Below are 25,817 nucleotides of genomic sequence, written 5' to 3' on the forward strand. Positions count from 1 at the left end.
GGGGCCCACGTGACTCAGCGGAGGGGCGGGGGAGGCAGGGCGCTATGGCGCGGGTGGGGGCGGCCGCCGCTCAGCTCGAGCTCTCCGCGGCCGCTGGCGCCGCCTTACAGCCGGTCCAGCTGGCGGCGGCGGCGCCCGCCAGAGCCATGTCTTCCGTCGCCTCGTACGAGAGCCTGGTCCATGCTGTGTCTGGGGCTGTGGTGAGCGACCGAGCGGGGTCGGGGGCTCGCGCGGTGGGAGGGGAGGGGGGCGGACGACCCGGGTTTCAACGGCCCCCGCGGCCGTTGGTGGTGACGTCGTGGCGCTCGCGACGGGGCGCGGGAGGGAGGCGGAGGAGGGGGGAGTCTGTGGTGCCGGCGCGGAGCGTTGGCCCCCCGTGTCTGGGCAGAGCTGGAGGGGGCGGGCGGGCGGGCAGGGTAGCTGCGGCGGCCTAGCGGGAGAAGCTGAGGAGGTCGGCCGGGTGGGGCTGAGCCTTTGTTTGAAGGGTGGCTGGGGGTGCCCGCGGCGCAGCCTGAAGAGCGCTTGTTCGTACGGCATCGGGCTGGTGCGGGCAAGGGGGTGGTTTGGGTGGGCGCGTAGAGGTGGCGGGAGAAAGGTAGCACGCGTGGGCCAGTTCGGTAGGTCAGGCCCAGCAGAGCTCGGGAGCAACCTAGCTGTGGTGCTTCAGGGATTCCCCGCTAAACTAGCTCGTGGTTGCTCTTCCGTTGTGTGGGGTATATACGACGCCGCATATACGTTTTGATCCAAACCCTTTCCTGTCGCAGGAAGGATTTGGAGCGAGGATTCCCTGAACCTGAGTCCCGGCTCTGCCGCTGATCCCATTGGAGCACGCTTGCAAAACGCTAATTTTGCTTGCTGCTAATTCTGGATGTGTGATTTAATAAACCTTGAAGCTGACTCTCATCCTGAGCAGCTGAAGCTTCTTGAAAAGCCAATAGGAGCTGCGGGTGTTGTCCCTCAGAAAGTTAGCGTGTGAATATCTTAAGTTGGGTATCACATTAATCATGAAAATTTAGGCCTTATGGAAGCTAGGGGAGAGGGGCAACACTTCAGCTGGGTAAAATAATCATACTAAGCGTCAGACTTCTACAAGGATTGACTTATAAATACTTAGAAGTTGTGAACATCTTAGGCAATGCGTATAAATTGTTAATCAAACTATGAAACGAGTGCAGCGCAGCTGACTGAGGTTTATATAGATTATCAAACTAAATTTTCTGGATCATTCTTGTAAATTCAGAAGTCTTGTTTAATTTGTGTAGATTTTTTTTAGTCTGCTCTGCCCTTGAATGAATGACAGCTAGTTCTGTAAACAGCAAATGAGTCTCATGCTTCCAGCAAGTTAAGAATTTTAGTACAGTATAACCTATTGGATGGGATATAGCGATACGCTTGTAAGCAAGCTGATGTAGATCTAAGGTGTTACTTCTGGGTTATTCCAAATTAGCCAGAACACCAGAATATATATATTTGAGCAATAGCTGATCTGCTGTTCTGGCAAAACTTCTTGTTCTCATAGGCGTCCTTAAAATGACTTTTACAGTATCTTGTATAGGTAGGATGAAGGTCACTAATGTTAGAATCGGTCTTTATTGTTCAATAAATTGGTCTGCTGTAGAAAGTAAAAAAGACTCTTAAGGTTGTTTTATCTTTATAACAAATAAACTTGGGATTATTGACTGCCCTTTAAAGTGTCTTAAGTCTGTTTCCTTTAGTATCTGAAGAAGTTGGGATTTTGCTCCCAATTTTAAGAAATGAGACTCTCTAAAGTGATCCTGTTATGAAAATGCTGATCTCTCTCATTTTTATGGCTTGTGCAGAAGTTGCTAATGTTTTCTAGCCCTCAGTATTAGCTTCTCGCTCTTATATGCAGATCATTATAATCAGACTGTGCTTCTGATCAAAGGTTGTAGTACTAACTGAACTTAGAAATCTAGCCATAAACTTTAAACGCGTCATGAAATGCTATCTTGCCTCCCTTATCAGTGTTAATTAACTTAACAGAAATTCCCTATTGTATTTGAAGCGGTCATATCTGAGCTGCGGTAGCGTTGCTGTTTAGGAAGACTGAACGTTTTGGAGCTACTGGCCTTCTGTACCCATGCAACTTCCACTTCCTGTCTCTGATATTCATATACAATTTAAAGCTCCAGAGCAAGATTTTTTTTTTCCCCTTTATGTAAAGTGAGGATTTTTTAAACTATCTTTTGCAGGTGATTGTAGAGAATTTTTTATTTTAATAAAGAAGTACTGGCCCACAGAGACTTCTATTTGCTACTGTAATTCTAGCAAGATTATTGGAGTGGATACGAACTGCTTTAATATTGTCTCGCTGCCTGTTAAATTGTTATAAAACATGCTGATGAGGAATGAGGATGTGATGCAAGAGTGTGTGTGTGTGTGTGTTTTTTTTTTTTTTTTTAAAAGAAGCCTACAGGACTGTGCTGAGGTAGTGAGTTAAAAGAACATGTGTGATTACCACACCTTAATTTTGTTTCTGTTCTAATTTGGTGAAAGTTCATATGTCTTCTAGGCTACCTAGTAAAGTCAGAGACTAATTAAATTAATAGTTATGTGAGCAACGAAAATAGATGCTAGATTTCCTATGGACTTTACATGAATTATGTAAGCGTTCTTTATATCTGTAAATAGCTATAAAGTAACCTTCATTGTCCTCATTGGTGTAGGCATGAGAACTCTATAGGAGTGTGATGGCAGTAGTGAAGCTGTTCACCCAGGAGACAACTGACTCTGCTTTTATGAGTTTATTTTCTTCCATTTAGCAGATGGAAGGGAAGAAGGCACAGGTTACCTTTTGTTGACAGTAATCTGGTAGATCCATTTTCTTATCTGAGCCCAAGTGTTTGTGTGGCTGCATGGTGGTTGGCATTGAGAACAGGATTCAGCATAAATCTCACTTTAGGAGGACTGAAGCAGGATAAATTGAGCGTGCCTCAGTTCCCTTACTTGGTTATGAAGGGGATGAGACTAGGAGTAGGGGAAGGTTGGAACTTTCAGGGGCTGTACAGTCTCATGGCTGCTTTGTGCATAAGTGTAACTATGGTTTGAGACTCATTTCAGAGTCACTGTAATCCAGCTGCCATTGGAAGGAATATTTTGGCTCTCCCTGCCCCTTCTTTTTATGCTAGTGCTAGCCTTCTGACTGAAATTTCTTTCTTTTAATTTCTTGCCAATTTTCAGTCAGCTGAAAATTAATCCTACTTGCTGTCCAGCTATGTACACAGTCTGTGCCAAGAATGAGCAGATACAAGGTGGGAAGGTGGGAGAGCAGAACCATCCCTTTTAGGCAGAGCCCAAACTAAATGGGTTAAAATGATCAGGTAATTATGGCCAAGTGTTTGCTTTTGTAGGCTACCCAGCATTACAAAAACTGAAGAAACTCAAGTTGTTGTTGAGACATCAACAACACTATTAAGCAAGAGTCTTATTAGTGAGGAAACACCATCTGAAAAATAATCCTCCTTTGCTGGCAGTGAAGACAGGGCCAAGCAAACCGCTTGGGAGTTGAACGTCTTTAGAGGTAAAAGCTCACTTAAATGACTGACTTGAGCTTTTCTGCAGCTACATTCTGACAGACTGTGTTGTATGCTTTTAAACACAGTTCTTGTGTGACTTTCTGTAGCCTGGTTCTTCCCACCTTTGAGACAGTTGTATGGCTACTATTGAAAGAGTGCTATAGGGCCAGGAGTAAACATCTGGGGATAGGTAGGGGTGGACGAATGAGTACTTCACCTTTGCTGCTGCTGGGAGAGCTGTTGGTGGAGCCACAACTTTAGCAGACGCTTCATTAGTCTAATGCTATTGTAGTGCGTTAACAAGTTTCAGCCAAGCCAGGTTCTTTTTGCATTAGGCATTTTCTCCCAAAGTTGTGCAGTATTAATGCTAAAGTACTAAAGGATGATAAAGCTCAATGGTGAAGCAAGGAGAGGGAACAGCTGCTTATATGGAAGATAAGGATATTTATAGATACGGTATTTAATTATGTTGAAAAAGGAAAAGGGCTGCTGGCTTTCCCATTTAGTGGCTTTAATGGTTGGATTGCACAAGCAGTGAAGAGTATAAAATCTTGTGACATCTGGGGCACAATTTAATTCATTATATGTCGTTCATGCTCCGGGGGGGGGGGGGGGGGGTCTTGGTAGGCAGTGCTTAGTTGGTTAAACTGGAATTTGGTACAATGCTAGATTAACTCCTGAAAAACCCGCTATCATAAGCGTTATGGGGTTTGGGTGGTTTTGTTTTGGTCAAAACATTATTGTAACACAACAGTTGTATATGTTATATTCCTCCCCCTCCCCCCTTTTTTTGACCAGAGATAGGATACTGAGGCTAACGTGAGGTAGTGACAGTGCAATATGTTTGTCTCTTGATTTCCACTTCATCTGCTCTCAGACGTCAAAAAAACTTTCCCTTTGGGCAAAAAGCTTCTAATGTTTTTAACTTGATCTAATAATTTGCAAGTGAAAAAAAATCCTTTTATGGGTATATAAATATAGGACCAGAAAAACCATTTTGAATTGACGTTGGTATGTAATGGAGTTTAGCCCCTTTTAAACTTATACTCAGCCCGCTAGTTTCTGGGTGAGAAACGAAGGGTTACAGGGAGTTTGGCAGGCATCTCTACAGGCAACTGATACACTATATAGCCAGTTTATTTTGTTTTTCAGGGCAGTGTGACTGCAATGACTGTATTTTTTCCTTTGGATACAGCTAGGCTTAGACTTCAGGGTAAGTGTCAAACTCCAGTTTCTTTGTACGATGGTGTTTCTGTTCATCTTGGCTTGGGCACTTTTACAGGTGGTTGTAGGAGTACTTCTTCTGCATGATCAAGAATCTTAATTGTGTAACGCTAACCATTAATCCCTAACACCATTTTTCCGGCTGAATGAAATTCTCCCTTTTAAAAGTAGTGGGCAACCTCTTGATTAACTGAAAAGTCTGTGATACCTGCAGCCACACATGCCTTTTAAATGGTCTCTCTAGACTGAAAGGAAACAAAGGTGAGAGATTACACAGGATGATACTTGTGTGCTGTTATTCTTTTCAGCTGCTGAGAACGCTTCAAATCACAGGGGCAGTATCATGAAAAACTTACTCCTGAGAATGACTTAAGGGGAAAATTCAGGGATAGAACTGGGAGTAGAAACGCCTGATGTTTCCCAAACTTCAGGCTGGGAATTCTTTGTTATTCTAGTGCTGTATCTCCTAAACAGAAGTGACAGAATCACCAAGCATTTTAGCACTGTGGCTAAAGCATTATTAAGAACTAGAAAAAGATCATCAGCAAGGTCGTCAGGAGTGTGTGCATGCGAAATTAGCACTATGTTGCTGTTCAGCAGCTTTCAACACAGGAAAATGCAGCTTTTTGCTAAGGCTTAGCCATTTGTAGATGACTGTAAAAGATGACTCTGCTAGTGGTGCTAGTCTGGAGACCAAGGAATGATGTTGAGAGCAGTGAGGCAGGTCCAATTCTAGTCTCTTACCTAAACGCGATCTACCTTCAGTTCGTGTCACGACTATAAGTTTACAGATTAGTAACTGCAGATGACCAAAAGAACCTGCTAGTCTGGGGAAGAATAAAAAGGCAAGCAGCCTTACCCAACAAATGACAATAAGGTGCTTTCTGGAATTGCTGCAGTGGTAGGGAAGGTCTGTCCTTTGTGAGGAAGATGAGAGATGCTGTTCTGGGGTATAGTCAAAATAGGAAGGACAAGAATTTGAAAATGAGTGCTAAAAATCAGAATAATCTAAAAGTTTGATTCCTCTGTTTTCCAGTTGATGAGAAGCGGAAATCTAAGACAACACCAGCAGTCCTATTGGAAATAATCAAAGAAGAAGGCCTGTGAGTAGATGCTAATTTTCCTCTTGTCCACATGTAGGCAAGCTCTAAAACTAATTTGAATTTGCCTTTATAGTGGAATACTTAGCCCACGTGAAATTTCTCCGTGGACAGATTTTTACTCTGAATCAAAATGTCCCCGTGGAAGTGTGATACGACTTAATTGATCTTATGTATTCATCTTTAGTTAGTTTGCATTAAGTTTCTTGAGCGTCTTACGCAATCAAGCTGTTTAGCTGTACCTGTGCCTCCATTAGTGAGGTAGCTATGCCTCTTCGGAAATACAGGTTTATGTACTTTCATGTACCTGATAAACCAGCTTTGTCTGCCTGGATTCTTGGGTGTGTTGTTTTCTGGCAACTGAGGTGACGCTCTTGGGCAGCTGAGCCAGTTTGAACAGGAGAATTGGGACATGCTTCCCAGTAGGAAGTTTCTTCTCCTAGCCATGTGGGAGATAAGCCTAAAGAGTCACTTACTGCTATGAGACTCGAGCTCTACCTAACAGTAGTTAACTTTCGACAGTGCCATGCTGTAGTATTTGCCTCAGAATCTGTGCTGTGCTGGCCAGCAAAACCAGGTGTACATGTGTCCTCATAACAAGTATTTTCCCAAGTGAATCTCTGGAACTCTTAAGTAGACTAGAGCTTCCGATCCACTAAAGCTGACAAAAGTTTAGCTTGGCCAGTAGCATTTTGCTACCCTTGAACTTAAGCAATTGGCAGTTGCTTGCATGAGAACCTCTCAGTCTCTTCGTGCTCTCTTTTGCTCACATTTCCATGTTATGCACCTCACGTGAGGGTGGAAGTAAACTTCAATTAAAAAAAAAAGTAGAAAAAGAAAGAAGAAGGAAAAAAAAGAAACCAGCTGAAATTAGTTACACAGGGCACGCATGTCTGCCAACAGGTTGGCCAGCCTGGTAAAGAGAGCTTTAAACTAGGAAAGACGGAGGAAGGGGAATGGTATAGTGACACAGTAGTCAGTAAAACACTGCTCAAGTCAGGATGCCTTCAGCGGGTGCATGCAGCCAGGGAAGTCAGCGTGGGACATGGCTATGGAGGATCCTCTTGCATCTCTCCTGAGAAGCCTGCATGCTTGTTTGGCTCTCTGAAATGCCTGTATACCAATGCACACAGTATGGGGAATAAGCAGGAAGAATTAGAGACGTGTGTGGTCGCAAGGCCGTGATCTCATTGCAGTTAGAGACATGGTGGAATACCTCACAGAATCGTTGAGGTTGGAAGGGACCTCTGGAGATCATCTAGTCCAACCTCCCTGCTCAAGCAGGGACCTCTAGAGCATATTGCCCAGGATCACATCCAGACGGCTTTTGAATATCTCCAGCGAAGGAGACTCCACAACCGCTCTCGACAACCTGTTCCAATGCTCAGTCACCCTCACAGGAAAGAAGTTTTTCCTCAGGTTCAGATGGAACTTCCTGTGGTTCAGTTTCTGCCCGTTGCCTCTTTTCTCCGTGGTGCCCAGCGACAGGAGGCTGGCCTCATCCTCTTGACACTCCCCCTTCAGATACTTGTACACGTTGATGAGATCCCCTCTCAGTCTTCTCTTCTCCAGGCTGAACAGGCCCAGCTCTTGCAGTCTTTCTTCAGAGGAGAGGTGCTCCAGTCCCCTCATCATCTTGGCAGCCCTCCGCTGGACTCCCTCCAGCAGTGCCATGTCTCTCTTGTACTGGGGAGCCCACAACTGGACACAGTACTCCAGGGGAGGCCTCACCAGGGCTGAGGAGAGGGGCAGGATCACCTCCCTCCACCTGCTGGCAACACTCTGCCTCGTGCACCCCAGGAGACCACTGACCACCTTGGCCACCAGGGCACGCTGCTGCCTCATGCTTAACTTGTTGTCCACCAGCACTCCCAGGTCCTTCTCGGCAGAGCTGCTTTCCAGCAGGTCAACCCCCAGCCTGGACTGCTGCATGGGATTCTTCCTGCCTAGGTGCAAGACTCTGCACTTGCCTGTGTTGAACTTCAGGAGGTTCCTCTCCGCCCAGCTCTCCAGCCTGTCCGGGTCCCTCTGAATGGCAGCACAGCCTTCTGGTGTGTCAGCCTCTCCCCCCAGTTTAGTACCATCAGCAAACCTGCTGAGGGTGCACTCTGTCCCTTCCTCCAGGTCATCGATGAATACGTTGAACAAGACTGCACCCAGGACTGACCCCTGGGGGACACCACTAGCCACAGGCCTCCAACTTGACTCTGCGCCATTCACCACAACCCTCTGAGCTCGGCCATCCAGCCACTTCTCAATCCACCTCACCGTCCACTCGTCTAGCCCACGCTTCCCGAGTTTACCTACGAGGATGTGATGGGAGACTGTGTCAAAAGCCTTGCTGAAGTCCAGGGAGACAACATCCACTGCTCTCCCCTCATCTAACCAGCCAGTCATTCCACCAGAGAAGGCTATCAGATTGGTCAAGCATGAGTCCCCTTTGGTGAGTCCATGCTGCCTACTCCTGATCACCTGCTTGTCCTCCACATGCTTAGAGATGGCCTCCAGGAGGAGCTGTTCCATCACCTTTCCCGGGATGGAGGGGAGGCTGACAGGCCTGGAGTTTCCTGGCTCCTCCTTCTTGCCCTTTTGGAAGGCTGGCGTGACATTGGCTTTCTTCCAGTCCTCAGGCACCTCTCCTGATCTCCAGGACCTTCCAAAGGTGATGGAGAGTGGCCTAGCAATAACATCCGCCAGCTCCCTCAGCACTCGTGGGTGCATCCCATCAGGGACCATGGATTTGTGGATGTCCAGTTTGCACAAATGATCTCTAACCTGATCCTCCTCAACCAAGGGAGGGTCTTCCTTTCTCCAGCCTTCCTCTCTTGTCTCCAAGGTCTGGAATTCCTCAGGACTGGCCTTAGCAGTAAAGACTGAAGCAAAGAAGGCATTCAGCAACTCTGCCTTCTCTGTATCCTTCGTCACCAGGGCACCCGCCCCATTCAGCGGCGGGCCCACGTTTTCCCGAGTCTTCCTTTTGCTACTGATGTATTGGAAGAATCCCTTCTTGTTGTCCTTGACATCCCTTGCCAGATTTAATTCCAACTGGGCCTTAGCCTTCCTTGTCGCATCCCTGTGCGCTCTGACAACGTCCCTGTATTCCTCCCAAGTGGCCTGTCCCCTTTGCCCCATTCTGTAGACTTCCTTCTTCTGTTGGAGTTTTGCCAGGAGTCCCTTGCTCATCCATGCAGGTCTCCTGCCTGCTTTGCTGGACTTCCCACTCAGAGGGATGCACCGATCTTGAGCTTAGTGGAAGTGATGCTTGAATATTAATGCTGGACCCTCCTTCCTTCTAGGGCCCTACCCCATGAGGTTCCTCCAAGTAGGTCCCTGAAGAGGCCTAAGCTTGCTCTCCTGAAGTCCAGGGTTGCCATCTTACTTATTGCCCTGCTCCCTCCTCGTACGATCCTGGACTCCACCATCTCATGGTCACTGCAGCCAAGGCTGCCCCCAACCTTCACATCTCCAACCAAACCTTGTTTGTTTGTTAGTACATGGTCTAGCAGCACACCTCTCCTCGTTGACTTCACCACCACCTGTGTCAAAAAGTTATCCTCAGTGCTCTGCAGGAACCTCCTTGACTGTTTGTTTTTAGCTGTGCTCTCCTTCCATCAGGTGTCAGGGGGGTTGAAGTCCCCCATGAGAACCAGGGCCTGTGATCATGAGTCTACTTCCAGCTGTCTGTAGAAGGCCTCATCGACTACTTCTTCCTGATCAGGTAGCCTGTAATAAACCCCCACCACCCTGCCAGCCCACCCTTTAATTCTTACCCCGAAGCTCTCAACTTGCTCTTCATCCACCCCGAGGCAGAGCTCCATACATTCTAGTTACTCCCTCACATAAAGAGGGACTCCACCACCTCGCCTTCCTGGCCTGTCTTTCCCAAAAAGCACGTAGCCATCCATGACAGCATTCCAGTCATGTGAGGTCATTTGTGTCCCCCAGGGGTCAGTCCTGGGTGCAGTCTTGTTCAACGTATTCATTGATGACCTGGAGGAAGGGACAGAGTGCACCCTCAGCAGGTTTGCTGATGGTACTAAACTGGGGGGAGAGGCTGACACACCAGAAGGCTGTGCTGCCATTCAGAGGGACCCGGACAGGCTGGAGAGCTGGGCGGAGAGGAACCTCCTGAAGTTCAACACAGGCAAGTGCAGAGTCTTGCACCTAGGCAGGAAGAATCCCATGCAGCAGTACAGGCTGGGGACTGACCTGCTGGAAAGCAGCTCTGCCAAGAAGGACCTGGGAGTGCTGGTGGACAACAAGTTAAGCATGAGGCAGCAGTGTGCCCTGGTGGCCAAGGTGGTCAGTGGTCTCCTGGGGTGCACGAGGCAGAGTGTTGCCAGCAGGTGGAGGGAGGTGATCCTGCCCCTCTCCTCAGCCCTGGTGAGGCCTCCCCTGGAGTACTGTGTCCAGTTGTGGGCTCCCCAGTACAAGAGAGACATGGCACTGCTGGAGGGAGTCCAGCGGAGGGCTGCCAAGATGATGAGGGGACTGGAGCACCTCTCCTCTGAAGAAAGACTGCAAGAGCTGGGCCTGTGTAGCCTGGAGAAGAGAAGACTGAGAGGGGATCTCATCAACGTGTACAAGTATCTGAAGGGGGAGTGTCAAGAGGATGAGGCCAGCCTCTTCTCCGTGGTGCCCAGCGACAGGACAAGAGGCAACGGGCAGAAACTGAACCACAGGAAGTTCCATCTGAACCTGAGGAAAAACTTCTTTCCTGTGAGGGTGACTGAGCATTGGAACAGGTTGTCGAGAGCGGTTGTGGAGTCTCCTTCGCTGGAGATATTCAAAAGCCGTCTGGATGTGATCCTGGGCAATATGCTCTAGGTGACCCTGCTTGAGCAGGGAGGTTGGACTAGATGATCTCCAGAGGTCCCTTCCACCCTTGGCCATTCTTTGATTCTATGAAATGGAGAGACTGCAAAAGTGGTGATCCTGCTTTTATTCTTAAATATAAAACCCAATATTTCTTAGCAAGAGGGGAATGTTGCTTCCTCTGAAGGCGGTGAGAAGGCCTGGCTTAAGGAACGAGCACACTATACTAGTTTTAGAGCGCTATCTGGAATAACAACAAAAACCCCCAAAACACTTGTGATATGAGTTCATAAACATCTTGTTGGCGTTAGCTAGCAGAGTCTTGTTCGTATTACGGTGTTGTGAGAGTGGTTTTAAAAATGTTGCTTTTCTCATCTAGATATAAAACAAAGCAAATAAGTTTAGCTGAAGGAATTTCTCTTTTCTGTAATACTTTGTCAGAAAGCTTTATTCCACTCCCTACACTTTCATCCGCTTTTAGGAGATGTGATAGGTGTTTTCTGGTGTACACTGAGTTCATTTCAAGGCTGCAGATTGTAGCACAAGCTTAGGTTTCATTTGTATGCAGAAGTATTTGTATGTAGAGTTCAAATGCTGACACTGACAAGTTGAGTCATTAAAACGAACTCTTGCTTTTTGTCGTGGTTTCCCATCTTGTACTGCAAGTTGGATATTCCTTGAGAAAGTTGCCAGAAGTAGCTCTTAAGAAATAAAATAAAACCAGCTAACACAATTAGAGGACTTGGCTCACAGAGAATGTTTCCCATTTCCTTTTCTAGCACGGAAGAGATAGGTGATGCATAAAATTGTTTTACTTTTACTCACGAGTCTATATGGTCAGTTGAGGTGCAATTGTAACTATGAACGGTAAAATGTAAATGTAAAAACAGCTGGATCGCATGCAATACTCTGCTAATACCTTGCCTTTTTTCCTGCCATTAGGTTGGCACCATATCGAGGATGGTTCCCTGTCATCTCCAGTCTTTGCTGCTCCAATTTTGTTTATTTTTATACTTTTAATAGTCTTAAAGCTCTCTGGGTCAAAGGTCAGCATTCAACCACTGGAAAAGACTTGGTTTTTGGGGTTGTTGCAGGTAATAGAATATTCTAAAATATATATTTCTGATGAAATTGAGGTTTTTAACTATATAATATTCTCCTTGCTTTACAAAGTCCACTGGAGGTCATTCCGAGTGCTTACACCTCCCACTGTATGCAGACCACCTTGACTGCTTTCTGTGTCCTCCTCATCCTGTGATACGTCTGCATATAAACTGTTTCTGTTGTGAATTTTGGCATGAAACACGGGACTATTACAATGTATTACTTTATCTGAGCCTCATGTGTTCTTACCATGGTATCCAAGCATCATCTCTTAGAAGTTGAAAACAAGTGGCAGGGAGAGGTGATGGTTTTTTTCAGAGAGAGAGAGAGAGAGAGAGATGCAAGTCCTGAAATGTTTTCATTTAGGATCATATGAACTTTTTAATGTAAGGATTCAAATGTCAATTTTGAGACTTCTTTTTGGGTCACCTGAAAGTAACACTTTAAGTTCGTAGATATATGCAAGTATGGGGGAAATATGCTTTCTTTTTTTATTCCTTCCTCTCTTGTGGATGCAACAGCAGCTCCTTAAGGGATAATGATACTAATCTTTTCTGTTGTTTTTTTTTTTCCCTAGCAAATTCACTGCAAGAAATTTCTACTTTGTGCCTGTGTTTGCCACTAGTTTTCTGCTGGAACAATTACTCATGTGGCCACACTGAAACCAGATTATTGGAGCTTTGAAAAAAAAACTTTTAAAAAGCCTATTTTTTTTTGGGGGGGGGGGGGGGAAGATTACTTTTAACTAGTTTTTTGTTTTACTTTCAGTGTAGGCCCAATGGATGAGCAAGTAGTTGGGGGAAAAGTAAGAAGGAACTTCTTAAGTTGGCTTTATCATGGGGGAGACTTTTATATAATTGTATTCTGGGACAAAAGCTACAGGAATTTGGCTAATAGCATATCAGCTAAACGACTAGCTCTTATTCAAGGTGATATTAAATCATAATTTATATCCTTGTCATGGAATAATATCTGATGTGAAAAATTCCATGTTAGGTGTTCGCTGTTTCTCATTCCTCTTACTGGGAGCAAGAACTAGTTGGATAAATACCAAAAAAAAATACCCTTTTCCATTCTGGAAAATGAAGCTGTATGACTTCTCCTTTAACTGAGCCTGAGTGAAAGATGATAAGTAGATCATGCGCTAGCTTGGTGGGCTAAATTGCTCCATGATATTATTGCATTGATTCTAGTCAAAAGAAATTAATGGCTTGCCTTTTCTGGTACTTGATCTCTTCAAAACTTTTTCTGAGAGCTGAGTACAGTCCTTATGAAGGATAAAGAAATATGGTTAAGCTTATTTTCTCCTTTTCCGAACACTCTTTCCTTACTTAAAACAAACAGGCACAGTGTCGGTAGTAATGTTTTAAGTTTCACCTTTTTCAATTTTACTATTTTTGATAGTGATATACCGTGGTCATCTCAATCTAATGGAGTAATCCAGTCTGTCACTCGGACTTCTACCAGTGGGACCAATATAATGGCAACTGCTAATTTTTGTGATGCAGAAATACTTGTAAGAAAGAATAAGATCAGAAGCTTGTTTTCAAATAGCTATCTCAAAATAAGGGCCCTGATCATTACTGAACTGGAATGAGCTGTTAACAGGCGATTGCAGAAGTCATGTGACTTAATCTTTCTCCCTGTTGTTTTAGGACTATATTTTGTAATACCTCTCTTTGTTACAACCTGATGTGTCTTCGTCCAGCTTTCTTCCCCTCCTCCCTATCTGTTCTGATGCTCAACTTCCTAACTTTTCTGTTGGGGTTTGTTACTGTGTGTACTTTGCCACCTTTGAGCCTTACTTCAAATATTTGCAGATTACTGTGTTTTCCACCTTAATTGTCACTTAGTATGTCTCTAAAAACTGTGTATTCTCATTCTTTTGCCAGTGCAAGAGATCTGTTCTGGTAGTCAAACTGCATCTCTGCAGTCTGCATCAAACTGCGTTTTAATCTCTCCTCATAAAAGAATCCTTCTACTCGTCTCATCATTCTGTGTGTTTCCTTTCTGAAAGAAGGCAGGCTACAAGTTGTCATAGAGTAAAGTAGTGCATGAGCGTGTAGAGTATCTTTGCCCCTAGAACGAGGTAGAATGCAGCAAAGTCACAAGTTCACTTAAGATTCTTTCCATGTGTTTACATTTGGTGGTTTTTTTTTTTTAAACGTTTTGAGGAGGAATAGCAGAAATGTCTTCCCATTGCATGCAATTTGCTGACAGCTAATTAATGGTGGGATTGTAGGGGGATGCCTGAAGTAGCTTATTACCAATTATCAATTTACTTCTACTGTATGTTGTGTTATTTTTCTTCACCCTTTTCCTAACAGAAATGTCCATAGTGTGTGTGGATTATGATAAAAGTGGATACAAAAACATTTGAAATCTTGTGGTTCTTGCTGATTTTCTTTTCTTTGTGCTGTATTTTCATTAGGTGTAGTAAATGTACTCTTGACCACTCCTCTGTGGGTAGTGAACACACGTCTAAAGCTGCAGGGAGCAAAATTTAGAAATGAAGACATTGTACCAACCAATTATAAAGGCGTAGTAGGTAAGCATCTCTCGTTGTCTTTAGCCAAATAACAGTTTATTAAATGAAATACGGTGTGGATGACTCTGAAGATCGAAGACTTTTCCTCATGTAACAGATTTTGCTCTAGAATCTCTGTGCTTCCCTGTCTCTTTGCAATCATGCTTTGAAAAAGGAGCTGTACTGTCCTCTTCACGTGTTTCAGTTCTTGGATTGTTTTTTGAGTTTGACGGGAAACCTGATTTTGCCACCTCTGATAGTAATTAGGAGTTTGTAATATGCACACCTGTAACCCAAAGACCTTTTGCAAAGGCACGTATCTTCTCGCACACGTCCTGGAACAGTATAATCCTGGAATATGGTAACTGGAAGACTAACTTTGAACTGACAGTTTGCAAATTAAAACTTTACTCATCTTAGTCTCTTGACCACTCACTCTTTCAAGATGTCTTCCTTTTAAATAAATTAAAAGAAGTTTGTGTTGTTTACTTCCATAGGTATCGTAGAGTAAATGTTCTGCTAGCGGTAGAAGATGGGAGGCAATTTTTAAATGCCTCTTGAGAGTTCTAGCACATACCTTATTGGCAAGGCTCCATCCCAAAGCCTGCTTTCTCCTGGCACAGTGTGGTCCTGTGGCCCTTGCCTGCCTCTTGGAAAGTGCAAAAGCACAATTCCAGAATCCCCTTTTTGTTGGAGGAGGGAGGTTTTTGCATGACTTCTTTCAGGTAACGCAGACACTTTAAGCCTGTCCAGTTTATTCCTCCAGGGGCTTTTTGTTATGTCAGGCAGCTAATTCTTCTTCAGGAATCTTGCAGCTTTCCTTCTGGCAACGGTATACCAGTTAAGGTAAGTTTACTCTTGTGGAATTTGGCAATTTCCCAGTCTTCTCCTAGACCTGTGCGCTGTTAAACAGGCAGATTAGTTCTCATGGAGTCAGGTGGTCTTCCTGTAAGGCCTGTGTTAATTTAGAGAACTTTCTTTAAAAGTAACTTCTTCTGAAATCAGCTTTCAGGCCAGAGAACTTGATAAAATGGTTCTCCTGTCTGTCCCACTTCTTGTGAAGGAGCAGGAAGAATATACTTTACCTTTCTCAAGCTTTGTGCTAGTAGCAGGTGAAAAAAGTACTTACCATATGGAGCAATTCCAAGATTTCTGATTTTAAATCTCCTAATTTAAAACAGAAGCTCAGCAGAGGCTTTCACGTAACACTAATTCATAGGAACACTTTTTTCTGTTGAGTGTTTATGCTTCGTCATTCCCTAGATCTTCAGTGACATACTTGTGGAACTCCCAGTTGGTGGCTGCACCATTAACTCTGCTGCCTGTAAAGGGAATGGATCGATCTCTTGTAAAGTCCCTATAACAAACGGTGCAATGCTATTGTTTGAAAAACCACTTTCCCTTAAAAATCATTGTCTCTTAAAAATCCTGGATGCTAGGGGACAGGGAAAAATTGATCACTTAAGTTTTCTTAACAAAATACATCTCAAGCTTGTATCACTAGAAATGTATAGAATGTAAAAAAAAACCCAAAAAACAAAATACAAAAAAAAACCACCAACAAAAAAACCCCAATTGAAGTAAAAGTAGCTCATACTTAAAGTGAGGGTTTAGGTTTAATCCCTTGATTCTAGTGGTAGCAGAGCTTGACAGAAGAGATGTTCTCAGTTGGCTCTCAGGAAGGAGGAACGGGGTATTGACTTTGATTGGCCTTCAGTTTGGCCTGTGGTTTTGAAGAGGGCTTACAGGATGAGCGTTGATGCTAAGCTTGTATGAAAAAGAGCCCGACATATGCACAAAGGGTAAGCTTTAGTTACGTTAACGGTGGTGTGAACAAGAACCTCCTCTGTCGCTATTTTTCCATTAATTTCTTGATTAGAAAGGAAGATAAATTTGTATATCACATAAGACTGCAGTGTCTAAAGGTGTTTTTTATACCCTCTGAATATCAGCCTTTACAGTATAACTTCTCCCATCTTCTGCAGTCAGAATGTTGCTCAAGACTTGAATGATTTTTTTTTTTCCACTTTTCTTCTCAGATGCCTTTCATCAGATAATACGAGATGAAGGAGTTTTAGCTTTATGGAATGGTACTTTCCCCTCCTTGCTGCTGGTCTTCAATCCTGCCATACAGTTCATGTTTTATGAAGGCTTTAAGCGGAAGCTTTTGAAAAAGCAGCTGCAAGTGAGTGGGTTTTGAGGACTGATGATGGACATTCTCTGTTGTAAGACATGTTCTTTGACATCTGTTAATTCAGCAAATTCAAAAGTATGGGTTTGGTTTTGGTTCATTTATTTTTGGAAGATTATTTTTGAGTTAATATAACTCTTTAAAAGATATGTAATCATGATGTCAAGTGAGGCATGACTCTTTCGTGTCCCTAGGTAAGTTATTCCTGTGATGACTTCCTCGTCCCATAAAAATAAATCTGCCCCTCTTATCTACTCCACGTTTGTTTAACCATAGTTCTCAGTTCTTTGTTTAGATTAGAGGTTTCAATTCTAAGAAATCTCTTTTATAAGTAGATCCTTACAGACTATTTTGAAGTCACCTCTTAACCTTCTCCCCAGTAAAATCATGTATATTGAGCTTCTAAAGTCTTACGGATTTGTTCTAGACCCTGTTGTTACAGTGACGCTTTTTCCTGAAGCCCTAAATTTTTCAATATCCTTTTTCCTAGGATGTGCATTAGAACTGAACGTAGCACTGCAGTCCTCCCCCTGCCCTTTTTTTCCCTCTATTAGATAAAGCGTTTCACCTGAACTCACGTTCATTTTATGTTTTAGCAAAATGAAAAGCGTTTGTGTTGTTACGTTCTAAGATAATGTAGTAATATATGTTTAAGCTGCAATGCTTTGTTGTTAATTTGTGACTTTAGACATATTTGCTATATTAAAATATCAGGCCATATGAATATTTTACCAAGCCATCCTGTTTTTCTCAAGACACAGTGAAAATATTTTTGAATCAGATTTTGCATCATGATTGAGGATAGGGTTGTTTACTGTCTTTAGTCGATATTGCAGCTTGATTTGTGTGTGGTGGATCTATCCAATTACATTATGGACAATGTATCATTTGAGTGGCTAGCTTCCCTTTTCAGTTCCTGCATTTTTAGTTGCCTGTTGGCACTGCTTCACATTCCCATGTTTCATTTCTTATGTTACTTTTAAATAACTTGCTACTACTTTAAATTGGAGTATATTTTTGTCTAGGGGGAGGGGAAATGTTTTGGCTAACGTTTTTTTCTTCCCATTTAATTTTCTCCTGATGGTCAAGTATAGCAGGTCGACCTCCTTAAAACTTGCATGTTTGTGCATTTTTCTGATTGGAATTGACATATTTTATGGACATCTACTAATTTTCACTGATTAATTCACGTTATCTGTTAGATTGTAGTCAACTTAGGTTATAACATTGTATTTCAATTTGTTTGATGCAGCATTGTGGGTTTTGGGGGTGAGGATGGGGCTCTAACGAGTGCTTAACTAATAGAGGATGAGTTTTTTAACCTGTGTCATCAAGACTAAAATTCTGCAGGATATCATACTGGTTATGTCTCAGGATTATAGAATGAAGTTTAAGTCTTTTCAGTATACATCACGGTTCCAGCGAGAGCGTTTCATGTGACTTGTTAGTTTAAACATTGCAAAACCTGGAAATGCTTATGGGCTGATGGTATGTTTAATGCAATTTCCCTTTTGTTTTATCCACAGCGTTTTAAATTGATGTAGTTATGTGGCTTTATCTTCATTATGTTTCAGGAACCTAGTTATAGTGAACAAGTCAGAAATGCAAAAGCTTGTGAGCAGGTAGAAGTTACAAATAACTGTTAGCTGTGGAAAAGTGAGCTAGAGAGCTGGACAATAATATTAACTCTTAAAAGAAGAGTTAGAGACTCTGTGAAATTTTTATGCCTAAGATGCTTAGATACCCAATAGCCCAGTAGCAGGTACCAGTACAGAATCCCCAAATACACATATAGGTAACTGGTTGATTTAGTGCTATGTGGAAGTAATGTTTTCATTTTATACTCAACAGCTCACATCTCTGGATGCTTTTGTCATTGGTGCAATAGCCAAAGCAGTTGCCACCACGCTCACTTATCCGCTGCAGACAGTACAGTCAATTCTGCGGGTAAGTATTCATTTCATATCAGGATAACTACGTCTGACTTGTTCTGTAAAATGCATGACTTGTTCACGTGCCTTGTTTTTCTGAGTAAAGAACCCCCCTTTTTTTGAGAGCCCTTTTGAGCAATGCAGGTCATGGGCAAGGACACCTTTTTTTTTTTTTTTTTTTTTCTGATGCCATACTGACAGGTTGTGGTTGAACTTGAAAGAAATGTGCACCACTAATATCAATTAGCTAGTAGAATTGATACTATAACACATCAGCACAGTGTCTCACTAAAACTGATAGCACCATATTACTTAAAGGCCTTGCAAAAATGTAGGTTCACTTATTTGAATATAAATAGAAAATGTGTCATATGGGAAATGAAAATTAAATCCTCTAAGCCTAGTTTGTTTCCAGATGACCTAGGGTAAATCCAGAAAAAGTTCTATTCATAAGTTTTGTTTTATTCAGATGACTGCCTGACCTCATCAGTAGCCAGAATGGGATTCATCATGCTAAGCTGAGCTTGCTCATAAATAATGTGTTTAACTACTTACCCAGCCGTGTATGGTAATTGTAGTGGTAATAGAAACACTTCATTTCATTTATTCTCACTTGCAATATGTACCTATGCTTGGTAATGCTGCTATTGACACTGTATGTCAATATAGTTGTAGTATTGAAACAAAACTAAGAGGTTCTGTAGGAAAAAAGAACCCTGACCTTGTACAAGCAAGCACTGCAACTTAATTATTGTACTTTTTAGTCTACTTTTTATGGGTTGTTTCTTGGTGATTTAATAACCATTAAACTGTTAATAGAAGTTTCCACATGAAACAATACTATTTTTGCTAAGCAAGGAGAAGTTCTAATTGTGCATATGGTTTTGAACTAGTGTAAATTTGGAGGATTAATTGAATATATAGAAAGCAAGCTCTCCATGCTAAGGTATCACTTTTCAGGCCTGTCTAATCGGGGTGGTGGTGGTGGTTGTTCATCTGGATTAAAGTGATTTTTTTTCATGCACATTTTGTAATTCTTTTCATTTTCCTTCTCTCTAATTTGGGTGTGGATTAAATATATTTTGATTTTTCATAGCCTGTAAAAAGATCGTTTGGATGCTATATTTCAAACCAACAGGACTTGAATATATTTTATTACTGTGTGGTTGCTACTGCTCTAGAAAGATGCTAGGTAAGACTTTTGCACAGCTTTCGTGCAGAAGGAACTTCTGCTCCTTTTTACTTCACTACCTTGCTGGTGCAGAAAATGATACCCACACTGTAGGAATGAAGTTTTTTCAGCAGTCATTTTGCAGAAATTTTCATAACTTTTGATTATCAGCTGATCCAGTGCCCTATCTTAACCTGTGTCATTCCGTGTTAACAGCCTGGACATGCCTCAGCAGTTAAACTGGTAGTACAGACTGTTATTACTGAAGTGACAGGTACAGAAACACATAGTAAGCAAATTTTGCATTGTTTGGATCAATTGCAGTATCAGTCTGTTTTTAATTTATGATGTGTTTTCTGCTGGTGTGAGGGAGAACTAGAAGGAAAGCGGAGTGCTCTATTTCAACTTGAGCATTGCACAGCAGTACAGTTCTGGTGGGGCTAAACACATATCACATCTTCAACCCTCACTTTTTTTCCATGGTTACTACAGAAATAGTTCCAGTCTTGTGACTATCACTTCATGTTTATTTTTTTCCCCTTTTGGCTTTTGAACAAAATTCTCTTGGTGACAGTGTCTTCTTTTTAAGATAAGGGCAGCTCTGCTAACTTGTGCTGCTAACCTCATGTACAAACCTTTCCTCCAGCTGCTGCTGCTGCTGCTGCTGCTGCTGCTTACTGCTCAGCTTACTAAGTTAACTGGTTCACTGCTATCTGGCCTAAGCAGTAATGAGCTGCCTTTCTGTTAGAGCACAGGCTAACCGTCAGTGTCCTGATATCGATGGGATTCTTCTCACAGTGGCCCACCATGAAATAAAGTGGCCGATATACTACTACTCCGTGCCAGTTCTTTCTTACCCTGTGGTGATGGAGAATACAAGAACCTTATCTCTAGCTCTGCAGTTACTAGGAGTTACTTCTTGCCTTTTGCCTTATAAAAGACATTACAAGCAGAAACTGTGAAAGTGTCCGGTAAGAACAGCAAAAACGTGCATCTGGGACTTCAGGAATTTCTTACATCTGTGCTGTCCTGTTCAAGTTTGCAGTACTTTATGATGTGTTTTCTGATCTAAAGCTCTCATTGTTAAATTTGATGAAGTGTTTGTCACTCGCACTGCGATGTTCAAAAAAAAAGTTAATAAATGTTTAGTATTTTCAAAAATAAGATTCTGTAAAAAGCATACTTCATACAGTCATTGGGTTTTTTGAAACAATATTAACAACTCTATTCAAAAACTTAAATACAACCTTGACACAGTTCATGAAAACGTACACATCAAAATTAAGTTGTAGCCTCAAAGTAGAAGTAAAGGACTTTTTCCCCCCTTTCCCCTTAACTTTCAAACAAATTTCTAAGAGTTTATTAGGATTCTTCCAAATTAAGTCTCTACACTTTTGTTTGCTACTTATTGGCAAAGCTCTTCCTCGCTTCCATATAAGGACCAGTTACCCTGTGTAGTTGATAGTGTTAAGCAGCTTCCAGCCTTGCCTTTTGGTATGTCTATCTCCCTTTCAGTTATTAAAAATACATGCCACTGCATTTACCCATTATGCATTGAAACAGCTTCTCTAGCCTATGTGCCAGAAAGCAGTGGATAAATTGAATCTTCCACTGGAGAAATGGCAATACTGTTAGTGTTCTTAGTGATTCTGGAAGCAAAAGTTCTGTTTAGAACTTGAGCCTCTTTTCTTTAGTGGAAAGACTCCTAGTCTAGCTGGGAAGTCTTCCACGCTAATCAATGAAGTATTGATGTTCCAGGGAGAAATAACTCTTTTTTTCTTTTTCCCTTGATGAACCTCTGTTCACGGTACAACAGAATAGGCTGGGTGGAGAGGAGAGAAGGAAACACCTGATGCTGACGTAGTCTGGAAACTTATGAGATACCTGGGCAGTGATTGATATTGTAACTTGGAACCTAGTTAGCATTTTTTTGGGGGTGCATCTGAGTCTTTGTCAATAATCTCTCTTATTGATCTATCAATGTCAAATTGCTTAGTTGCTAATGGGAAACTTGTGATCTGTGAGCTTCTAGAGAATTATACTGCACACAGTTCCCTACAGAAGGGAACTTTCCGATAGTGTTCTATTGCTGCTGTTTTCATTTGAGTTCTTAAGCTGTTTAGCAATGTGTCCTGTGTCATCTTGGCATTTCCTTACAATTTCTGGACTTCCTAAATCTACTTTCACATTCTACCTATTCTTGATGGTAATTTTTTAAACCTAAGAAGCAGCAGTTGCCTGAATAAATTCTGGGAGATATTCATCCACAAGCAGTTACTTGATCTCATTTTTTTTTTTTTGACACAGTAGCGTAATACAGACTCCAAAAGCTATTTGGCTATGTCATTGTAAATGCAAGCGTGGCAACCTTGCATATTAATAATTTATGGTTACAGTTTGCCAACAGTGTCAGATACTAACCTGTGTCAGATAAGAGTATCAATGCATGCCAGAAAAGGAAATGCTGAAACTGCTAGTTTAACTCCAAGACTCAGAATTAGAGCAGCAGCTCTACTTAAAAATAGTTTGGGGATGTGCAAGCATACTGAGTAAAAGTGGAATATGATTTAGGCCTGCTGGGTAGATGAAACAGTTTTGGATTCTTCCACAAAAGTATTTCCCATGGAAATATTTTCCTCAAAGACCATTTCTGGGCAGATACATTTTGGTTTCACCTGTGCAATCTCAAAGAAATAATGGTTTTCAGATAGATGAGGCTTTGAATCTCTTTTAAATGAAAGCTGCACAAGCCAGAAAGAATTTGGTCTGAATTTTATATCCCTGTTAAGACTCTGTAGGTCTAGTGGTTGGAGAATCCTGAAAACTGTTTTCCTCTAGAGCAACCGAAAGAGAGCAAACATGGCTATGTGTAACGCTTTCTTAGAACCCATCTTAGTACCAAAACAAATTATTTATAGCAAATAATGTTTTAGTGGTTGATACATAAGATTCAGTAAAATATCATGTTAGCTTTGGCTGCACTTCTTCGCTGATAGATAGTACGACCTGGAAGATAGGTTTACGATGTGCTCTCCAAATTTTACCCATATATTGAGGACTCTGCTTAGTAACATGGGGAAATAGTACCAACAAATTGCTATTTCTTCCTTTTTTCAGTTTGGACGGCACAGATTGAACCCAGAAAACCGGACTCTAGGTAGTCTTAAAAATATTCTTTACCTTCTTCAACAGAGAGTGAGGTGAGCTTTTTATTGTTTCTAACATGATACAAAAGACTGAGTATTATTAATACATTGGAAACATTACTGGATCTAACTCGTATGCCTTTTTGCCTCCCACCTCTCTCCCCCACAAACTCACCATTTGATTCAGCCTATCTTTTGTAATATGTTGTAGAATAAACACACAAAACTCCTATGCTCCTATGTATTTGTATACTAATTGGTATTTACGGATAGCAGTTCGTTCTCCTCTGACCTTGAAAAGAAGTTTTCTTTTACAAAAGACTTACCTTCTGCAGAATTTTCTCTTTAAAATATTGCTAAGGGCTGCAAGATTCTTTATATTGTGTCATTAGTTTAACTTTTGATTTTAATTATTTCTTGACTAATGGAGTTAATGGAGATGACTGCCGTTTTAGGGAGCTGGCTGTTTAATTTTTAAGTAATGAATATAAATTCAATTTGTAATAAACTCATGTTTGCATTGCAATTTGCTTTCTGTCACTTTCTGCACAGACACCAAAACTGGAACGTTACAATGGCTCTCCTAGTCTCCTCTACCGAATACAGAATATTTTGGTCAGGCAAAGTGTGCAGGAAGTTTGCTATACTGATGAGTATGTTCAGAGGATAAAAGGAGACTTAGGCTCCTGAAGGATCAATTTGAGTACTTCTTTGTAGTGTTTTTGTTTACTTACAGGAAACTCTTTACGCTTGTCAATTTTGTTTTCTTCTTAGGCGTTTTGGATTAATGGGACTCTACAAAGGCCTTGAAGCAAAGCTCCTGCAGACAGTCCTTACGGCCGCGCTTATGTTTCTAGTGTATGAGAAACTGACTGCTGCAACCTTCGCAGTCATGGGATTAAAGCATTCACGCAAGCGTTGAAAAGGGAACCTATGCCAAAGAATGAGCATGGAAGGAATATATGGGGTCTAGAGAGGCACATTCCACTTTTGAGACCAGTCTGGGTAACACAGGGTCCTCACTTTCTCTTTATTTCTCTTCTTTTGTAGCTACCTCCATCTCCATTGTTTGGAGAAATTTAAAATAAATTCTATGGGGCCTGTTGCCCTCCCTTTGGAGATAGCTCATTCCCTGCTTTTCTGTGGACTGTCTGTGTTAAGAAGCAAAATGGAAACCTTATTTAAACACTTGAAGTGAAATTTTTACTACTGTATGATTTAGTTGACATTCTTGGTAAGAATGGATATCTCTCACTATCCTTAGCTTTCTTATTTTCCCTCAAACTGTCCTCAACTATTCTTCTGTGTTTACCTTTGATCAACAGCTGTCAGGGACTTGGTTTTATGTAATTCTCCTTGCAAGGTGTTCATGTCGCTTGATATTTGGTTCATTAAAATAATTCATAAAGAACAAGATTCTTGATGTAGTTTTCATTTAACTTCCAATATGTTTAGGATGATGTGCTATCTTTCTCTGTCACAAAAATATCTGGTAGTGAGATTTCTGAACTGCTAGAATGCATGTTACTAGTGAATAGGCATGCTGCCTTCTTGAATCCACCTAACAAATTCTGAGCCCAGATACTGGGCTACTAGGAAGAACGTAACCTCTTGTTTTTTCAAGCTCATTACCTCAAACCACTTCAAGAAAGTGGGCTTGCTACACAGAAATATGTAGATGTTCTGTAACCCCTTGACTTCTGAAAATAATGTGAATTCATGCCATGTTTTTTTTTCTCCTGGGACCAATGACATGTGCTTCAGAAGTAGTATACCCTCTCAAAAATGCGTTTTAATTATTTTCCCGTTAGTCTTCCCAGGTGGTCAGCTTGCGCCCTGATCATAAAGCATAAAGGTGGTAACACTTAGTCCAGCTAGCCTAACTGCCTATGCTCTCTTTACAGTTTTGTTTTATAGTCCTAAGCCACAAAATCCAAATCCGTTCTGTTGTATCCATCACTACGTTTGCAGCAGGACTGTTTTCAGTAGTTTCACTTCATTGGAAGATGTCTGGGAGAAGAATTAAGTGCCGCAGGAAATACTGTTATTGCAGTGCTAAATGGCACCCTTTTCTGAGTCTCAGCTCAGAATGAATTCAAAGTATGAAATTAAAATGCAATTCTGTAGAAAATGCCATCCTTCGAACAACAATAAAATCCTTTGCCCAGGCTGTTTCTATTAAGCGTAATGGAGTATCAGTATCCAAGAAAAATGGACTTCATGCGATGCTGGGTGCTCTTCAGTCCAAACTGGATGTATATATGATAAGTAGATTGAGAAAGTGCAATGAGCTGTAATTATACTTTGACAGATAATATGAAATTTCATGAAAGAATATGTAGACCTTACCAGTGGAGAAAGAAGCAGTTACACTTCTGAGAATTGCAGTAAAAAAATTCTGCTGACTGTGGAGAAGACGGTCTGATAGCTTTTAGGTATTTTTCATAAGGAATTCTGAATCAGCAGAAAACACTCAAGGGTTGTTTTTGACAGGACTTCTAATCAATGCAATTTTGGCATTCAGAGCTCCAGACACAGAGTATGATACCTTGTAGCACAGGAAGCTCTAAGCACAAGCGCTTGCAATGAAACCCTCAATTCTGGGATTACTGTTGCTAGCATGCTGCATTTCCATTGTGTGTCTGGTATGTAACTGCAAGTTCCAGCCAAAAAATCATGATAATTCACTATTGGAGAGCCTTACAGAAGATAATGGAATCTCAAAGTGAAACACTAACCTTTTTTCCCCTTTCTTTTATACTATTTTTGAGGGGAGGAGAAAGGGAGTGATTGTCACAAAGGACAATAGTAGAGTAGGTTCTCTGTCTTAGCCAAGTTCCATCATGGATCTATCCTTGACTCAGTTTAGGAGATTTAAATTTAATCCCTGTCCCCTTCCACTCCTCCCTCCCTTTTGACACAAGTTAGGAGACCCCCATGGCATCTTAGTGATGTCTGAGGCACTTACCTGAGGAGCCACTTTCCTACATGGAATCTGTGATATCAGCGATGAATTTTGCTCCTGCTTGTATACAAGAACATGCTTCTCAGGAGTACATTAATTGTTTGCCT

The 25,817-nt window shown here is 41.9% G+C and overlaps 1 protein-coding gene across 1 annotated transcript; it reads left to right on the top strand.

The window, feature by feature from the left end:
* On the top strand, positions 1 to 24,161 carry SLC25A17 (solute carrier family 25 member 17). Its single transcript, XM_068941274.1, has 9 exons — positions 1 to 200; positions 4,689 to 4,749; positions 5,797 to 5,863; positions 11,618 to 11,769; positions 14,211 to 14,327; positions 16,346 to 16,491; positions 18,349 to 18,444; positions 22,717 to 22,799; positions 23,520 to 24,161. Exons 1-9 carry the CDS (start codon positions 45 to 47, stop codon positions 23,665 to 23,667), a joined length of 1,026 nt encoding a protein of 341 aa, XP_068797375.1. The 5' UTR covers positions 1 to 44; the 3' UTR covers positions 23,668 to 24,161.
* The last annotated feature ends 1,656 nt before the right edge of the window (positions 24,162 to 25,817 follow it).

Source organism: Struthio camelus, chromosome 1 (assembly GCF_040807025.1).
Source record: "Struthio camelus isolate bStrCam1 chromosome 1, bStrCam1.hap1, whole genome shotgun sequence".
NCBI lineage: Eukaryota > Metazoa > Chordata > Aves > Struthioniformes > Struthionidae > Struthio > Struthio camelus.

Excerpts from the sequence above, each read along its gene's own strand:
- SLC25A17 (XM_068941274.1), top strand. The coding sequence starts at position 45 with ATGGCGCGGGTGGGGGCGGCCGCCGCTCAGCTCGAGCTCTCCGCGGCC. Across the intron at positions 4,750-5,796 it reads AGCTAGGCTTAGACTTCAGG|TTGATGAGAAGCGGAAATCT; the intron begins GTAAGTGTCAAA and ends TCTGTTTTCCAG. Across the intron at positions 18,445-22,716 it reads CAGTACAGTCAATTCTGCGG|TTTGGACGGCACAGATTGAA; the intron begins GTAAGTATTCAT and ends TCCTTTTTTCAG.